Source organism: Procambarus clarkii, chromosome 65 (assembly GCF_040958095.1).
Source record: "Procambarus clarkii isolate CNS0578487 chromosome 65, FALCON_Pclarkii_2.0, whole genome shotgun sequence".
Classification (NCBI taxonomy): domain Eukaryota; kingdom Metazoa; phylum Arthropoda; class Malacostraca; order Decapoda; family Cambaridae; genus Procambarus; species Procambarus clarkii.
Genome location: NC_091214.1, coordinates 24,060,251 through 24,067,668, shown reverse-complemented (window position 1 = coordinate 24,067,668; position 7,418 = coordinate 24,060,251). Strand labels below are relative to the sequence as shown.

The 7,418-nt window shown below is 41.0% G+C and overlaps 2 protein-coding genes across 13 annotated transcripts in view; one reads left to right on the top strand and one right to left on the bottom strand.

Annotated features, from left to right (window-relative positions):
- The window catches only part of LOC123771040 (serine-rich adhesin for platelets), a 116,818-nt gene that overhangs the window by 3,018 nt on the left and 106,382 nt on the right, over positions 1-7,418 (top strand). The window lies entirely within an intron of this gene.
- Positions 2,890-3,462, bottom strand: LOC138355022 (uncharacterized). Its single transcript, XM_069309735.1, has one exon. It carries the CDS (start codon positions 3,460-3,462, stop codon positions 2,890-2,892), a length of 573 nt encoding a protein of 190 aa, XP_069165836.1.

Sequence of the window (7,418 nt, the reverse complement as noted above, 5' to 3'; positions counted from 1 at the left end):
CTCTGAGAGAGAACTCTATCAATTTGCAGATGATGAGTCACAATAACGTTATCTTGAGATGATTTCGGGGCTTTTTAGTGTCCCCGCGGCCCGGCCAGGTGGAGGCCCGACCAGGCCTCCACCCCCAGGAAGCAGCCCGTGACAGCTGACTAACACCCAGGTACCTATTTTACTGCTAGGTAACACGTGGCTGAAATGACTTCTCAATCGACTTGAAAATGGTCCAGGACGGACCGAAACGTCGTCGTCCCTTCATTTTCTAGTGTGTGGTCTGGTCAATAACTCTATCAACATCAGAGGCCCGAGACTGTTCAACACGCTTCCACTACACATAAGGGGCATAACTGGCCGACCCTTCACAGTGTTCAAGAGAACTCTGTAAAGACCTCCAATTGCAACCCGTTCTCGCAAATTTAATTAGTCAATATTGACTTATTACTTGCGTTCATAGGTGACATACTAAACATAATAGTTTCCCTTGAAAAGCTTCATAGAAAACACCGACCTTACCTAACCTACTTAGTATGTTAAAATAAGCATCTTATAGCTTCGTAATTACAATTGTTACTTAAGCTATTATAGGTATAGGTTAGGTAATAATTGTAATTACGAAGCAATAAGATGCTTATCTTAACATACTAAGTAGGTTAGGTAAGGTCGGTGTTTTCTATGAAGCTTTTCAAGGGAAACTATTATGTTAAGTATGTCACCTATGCACATATTTAATAAGTCAAAATTGACTTATTAAATTTGCGAGAACGGGTTGCCAATTGATAACTGATCAATCAGGCTGAGAGTCATACGTCAGGCTGCGAGCAGCCGCAGTCAACAGCCTGGTTGGCTTAACCATCAGCCAAGAGGCCTGATCAGAGACCGGGCCGCGGAGACCTTGGCCCCGAATCAACTCAAGGTAACCCCAAGGTAAGGTAGGCAGTAGATGTAGTTTGCCGGATGGCTTTCTTAATGCAAGCACTTCAGAACGCCGTTAACGGTTAACCGTGAATTTTTCGTTTTACCGGGGTTAGGCTATGACCGGAACCGGCGATTTAGGTGAGGGCAAGGGGGGGGGGGGGTGTTGGTCATCTGATGTGTATTGTTGTCAGGTGTATGTTATCATCAGATGCATTGATATCATAGATAACTAACCTATATGTAACCTCTATGCTGAGAGTATACAATAGGAACACTTTAGCCTATGCAACATTTCGAGTCGCTTATATTTTGTTTTATCGATCCTCTTATCTTTATTGCTGGTGTTTCTGTGAAAGGGAAAGAAAAAGGTTTTATTTACCATGTATAATCATATTTCCTTTAGACTCTGATATCAACTTGCCTGTTATTTTTACCATTTACTGGCCGTTACCAGATTCACAGAACTTGAATATTAAAGAAACTGCAAAAGGCCTCTGGGGTCCATACGAGGCAGCTCAACCCTGTATCCACCCAAGCTCATTTATACATGTCTGACCACAACCCGTCCTCTTAAAAATAACGTCACTTTTGGCCCGTATGCGCACTATGGCCAAATTTGGACGTAATTTGAAATGAAATCGACTCACAAAAGTGACGTTCTGTTCCGTTTTCTATTTGAGTCGTCCGGCGTACGCGCAGAGGTTATGAGAGGACACTTTAAATTATCGTTTTTCATAACGTTTTGAAACTTTATGAGAATTTCCTGCCCACCTAACCTATCAGAGGACCCTTAACTTGCTGTTGTTGAAAAAAAATCCAAAATTTATTTTCATTTTTTTTCATTGTCAAATTACGTCCAAATTTGGCCATAGTGCGCATTCGGGCCAAAAGCGACGTTCTTTTTAAGAGGACAGGTTGCTGACGTAATCAAGTGATTCCACGTCTGTTATTGGCTTTCCGGTAAACTGTTTACTAAACCAAATATAACACAGTATAGGTAGAATGTTAAAATATAAACAATGTATAAAATTTAAAATATAAATGTATAAAATATAAAAAGTAGATATAAAAATATTGAGAATGCATGTGGTGTTAGACCTTTTGGATAAGTGTATTCGCAAACAAGTAGTAGTTAAGGCAAGTTTTATTCAAATTAGGTTTAAACTATTTTCTGAAGATTAACCATAGTACGACCTCTATAACTTGTCGTATATTGGCCCAATAGGTTCACAAATATCCCGTCCTTTTGCCTATTACAGCCCCTTTTGATTTTTTTACGGGTTACCAATACGTTAAAAATACAATATATTAGTAAAACTTGAAACGCTAATACTGACGTACTAGATGGGTTGCCTAGGTTCGTACGCATGTGGCTAGGGAAAAGTATATCAAATTTGACGCTTCTCGCATCATGGAAAAATGGGTTGTTCACTCTTGTGTTTTGGTGGTAATGTGTCAGCTCTCGTCCTAACATAAGCATAGAAGTACACAATACAGACTGTATTTGTGCTTACTGTAGACGGAAGTAGAAAATACTGATTACTTTTTCTGTGGATGCAAATTATAAACTGTTGCACCCCCACCCACCCCAAAAAGTCAATTTTGAGGTGTTACATAGAGGGGTCTGAATTAGAACTCTATCTTAGTCTTATATACTGCATATGTATTAGAGTATTCCTTTGTGCATAGAATTAGAATTCAATTTAGAATCCTAGTAGTAGAAAATGTAAATTAGTTACATTTCGTGCATATTTTGTACATATCCGCCATATTTTGTTCATATCTGCCATATTTTGTACATATCCGCCATATTTTGTTCATATCTGCCATATTTTGTTCATATCTGCCATATTTTGTTCATATCTGCCATATTTTGTACATATCCGCCATATTTTGTACATATCCGCCATATTTTGTTCATATCTGCCATATTTTGTACATATCCGCCATATTTTGTTCATATCTGCCATATTTTGTTCATATCTGCCATATTTTGTACATATCCGCCATATTTTGTACATATCCGCCATATTTTGTACGTATCCGCCATATTTTGTTCATATCTGCCATATTTTGTTCATATCTGCCATATTTTGTACATATCCGCCATATTTTGTACATATCCGCCATATTTTGTTCATATCTGCCATATTTTGTACATATCCGCCATATTTTGTTCATATCTGCCATATTTTGTTCATATCCGCCATATTTTGTACATATCCGCCATATTTTGTTCATATCTGCCATATTTTGTTCATATCTGCCATATTTTGTACATATCCGCCATATTTTGTACATATCTGCCATATTTTGTTCATATCTGCCATATTTTGTACATATCCGCCATATTTTGTACATATCCGCCATATTTTGTACATATCCGCCATATTTTGTACATATCCGCCATATTTTGTACATATCTGCCATATTTTGTTCATATCTGCCATATTTTGTACATATCCGCCATATTTTGTTCATATCTGCCATATTTTGTTCATATCTGCCATATTTTGTACATATCCGCCATATTTTGTTCATATCCGCCATATTTTGTACATATCTGCCATAGTTTGTACATATCCGCCATATTTTGTACATATCCGCCATATTTTGTACATATCCGCCATATTTTGTACATATCCGCCATATTTTGTACATATCCGCCATATTTTGTTCATATCCGCCATATTTTGTTCATATCCGCCATATTTTGTACATATCTGCCATAGTTTGTACATATCCGCCATATTTTGTACATATCCGCCATATTTTGTACATATCCGCCATATTTTGTACATATCCGCCATATTTTGTACATATCCGCCATATTTTGTACATATCCGCCATATTTTGTTCATATCCGCCATATTTTGTACATATCCGCCATATTTTGTACATATCCGCCATATTTTGTTCATATCCGCCATATTTTGTTCATATCCGCCATATTTTGTACATATCCGCCATATTTTGTACATATCTGCCATAGTTTGTACATAACAGTAATATTAATTTTAGTTTAGTCATTTTTTGGAGGATGGGTTCTCTTAAATTGCTGAGGGTGTAGTTAGTTGAGTAATAAGTGTTGACGGGCAGTAGAGAGAGACTTTAATAGGCTTTTTAACATTGGTGAGAAATTGATCTGTGAAGTTTACTTCTGATAAATGCTAGGCTCTAAGCCAGGGAATTGTTAGATCTAGAGCTACTAGATATCTACTGAGCAATGTTGAAATAAACATATTTGAACATTAAAATGAGCAGTGTCATTGTTAGTAGATTGTGACTAACACTTTCCACCACCGCTCACCGTGATGGGGATGGAGTGCATGATAAAGAAATTGAATTGAAGTAGAGATCTAAAAACAAGAAATAGAGAGATACTCTAGTATCTCTATCGGGGGAGCCGGTCGGCCGAGCGGACAGCACGCTGGACTTGTAATCCTGTGGTCCCAGGTTCGATCCCGGGCGCCGGCGAGAAACAATGGGCAGAGTTTGTTTCACCCTATGCCCCTGTTACCTAGCAGTAAAATAGGTACCTGGGTGTTAGTCAGCTGTCACGGGCTGCTTCCTTGGGGTGGAGGGGGAGCCGCGGGGACACAAAAGCCCCGAAATCATCTAAAGATAACCTCAAGATAGTGCTCTTAGGGTGTTGTATCTTGTAAGACAACAATCAAGTGTTGGTGTGCACCACAGATTTCTTCACACTTGTCTTGAGTGAGTGTGTGCAGCCTTTAGTGGCGTCCTCTGTTCTTAACGGCTTTTCAAGTGTCAAGTTTTGTTCCGGCCGCTTTAGAGTCCTTGGTGACACGACGGCAAGAAGCTTGCCTTCTCTCTCATCACGACGCGAGACACCAGAGCACCTCAACCACCACCCCGTTCTCCTATGATTTTCCAACGTCAAGAAACCGTAGTATTAAAGTGCTCTTATCCTAGCCTACCAGAGGACCCAGAACAGAAAACGGGACAGTATGTTAATTTCGTGAGCCGCTGCCATTTTCTAGTACGACGATTTTTGGCCTTATGCAGAGTGTACGTCAAAATGCGACGTTCTATTAAGTGGCCGGGTTGCAAGTTAAGCAAGTCCCAGCTGTGTCTGGGTACAAGTGACAGGATGAACAACCCAGCGGGTTTTCTTCCTATTGGGGAGTGTTATACATGCTGCTATGGCGGTGTGTCCACTCACAAGATGAGTGGCGCTGCCCAATACTGTCACTATGGCGGTGTGTCCACTCACAGGAGGAGTGGCGCTGCCCAATACTGTCACTATGGCGGTGTGTCCACTCACAAGATGAGTGGCGCTGCCCAATACTGTCACTATGGCGGTGTGTCCACTCACAAGATGAGTGGCGCTGCCCAATACTGTCACTATGGCGGTGTGTCCACTCACAAGATGAGTGGCGCTGCCCAATACTGTCACTATGGCGGTGTGTCCACTCACAAGATGAGTGGCGCTGCCCAATACTGTCACTATGGCGGTGTGTCCACTCACAGGAGGAGTGGCGCTGCCCAATAAACTCGCCCCTCGGGGCAATATTAAAAAAAATTAAATTTGCAACCAACTTCACTCGTCTCATGTGGTGTGTTGTCTACTGGCTGAGGTGATGGGTGTTGGTACACAATATTATTACTTCTATCAATATTACAACTACCACTAGGACATACTAATGTACTCTACAACTACCACTAGGACATACTAATGTACTCTACAACTACCACTAGGACATACTAATGTACTCTACAACTACCACTAGGACATACTAATGTACTCTACAACTACCAAAACTTCCATTTCCATATTATCTAGGCTATCCCCCTGACAGATAGCAGCAGGAAGTATCATCTCCATCGATCGATAATTGTATAAATTACTGTTTTTTTTAACTAACTACAATGTAAAGCATGAGGTGTTACTAACAATTTAACTAAGAGCAGCGGACAACAGGAGAGAGTGCTTGCTTGCTCACACACTTGGTAGAGCAACTGCTTGCTTGCTCACACACTTGGTAGAGCAACTGCTTGCTTGCTCACACACTTGGTACAGCAACTGCTTGCTTGCTCACACACTTGGTAGAGCAACTGCTTGCTTGCTCACACACTTGGTAGAGCAACTGCTTGCTTGCTCACACACTTGGTACAGCAACTGCTTGCTTGCTCACACACTTGGTAGAGCAACTGCTTGCTTGCTCACACACTTGGTAGAGCAACTGCTTGCTTGCTCACACACTTGGTACAGCAACTGCTTGCTTGCTCACACACTTGGTACAGCAACTGCTTGCTTGCTCACACACTTGGTAGAGCAACTGCTTGCTTGCTCACACACTTGGTACAGCAACTGCTTGCTTGCTCACACACTTGGTAGAGCAACTGCTTGCTTGCTCACACACTTGGTACAGCAACTGCTTGCTTGCTCACACACTTGGTAGAGCAACTGCTTGCTTGCTCACACACTTGGTAGAGCAACTGCTTGCTTGCTCACACACTTGGTACAGCAACTGCTTGCTTGCTCACACACTTGGTACAGCAACTGCTTGCTTGCCCACACACTTGGTAGAGCAACTGCTTGCTTGCCCACACACTTGGTAGAGCAACTGCTTGCTTGCTCACACACTTGGTAGAGCAACTGCTTGCTTGCCCACACACTTGGTAGAGCAACTGCTTGCTTGCCCACACACTTGGTAGAGCAACTGCTTGCTTGCTCACACACTTGGTAGAGCAACTGCTTGCTTGCCCACACACTTGGTAGAGCAACTGCTTGCTTGCTCACACACTTGGTAGAGCAACTGCTTGCTTGCTCACACACTTGGTAGAGCAACTGCTCGCTTGTTTATATATAGTGTTATATATTTTAAGAAGTGTGTGGACGGAGCCAATAGGTCGGTCATCACCGTGAAACAGTTTCTCACTCGGACTTGGCTTAGTTTATGCTAATTATGTTTACTTTAGAATAAAGATAACCTATCACCCCCCTCCAATGTCATTCACCTTCAGCTAACTAATCACAAGTGTGCGAATGGCGTTTGTTATCATAGATTACAGTAATTTACCCACACACTCGACCGCCACAAACTCGCCTGTAGCCTCTCCTCTCGAAATAGTACATGGTACTCTGACGGATAAGTCCCATCAGGCCAAGAACTATGTACTGAAAATCACAGCGGCTCGCAAAATTGCAACCCGTTCTCGCAAATTTAATAAGTCAATATTGACTTATTAATTATGTGCATAGGTGACATACTTAACATAATAGATACCCTTAAAAAGATTCATAGAAAACACCGACCTTACCTAACCTTGTTAGTATCTTAAGATAATCATCTTATTGCTTCGTAATTACAATTATTACCTAACCTATAATAGGTATAGGTTAAGTAATAATTGTAATTACGAAGCAATAAGATGCTTATCTTAAGATACTAACAAGGTTAGGTAAGGTCGGTGTTTTCTATGAATCTTTTTAAGGGTATCTATTATGTTAAGTATATCACCTATGCACGTAGTTAATA

Excerpts from the sequence above, each read along its gene's own strand:
- LOC138355022 (XM_069309735.1), bottom strand. The coding sequence starts at position 3,462 with ATGGCGGATATGAACAAAATATGGCGGATATGTACAAAATATGGCAGA.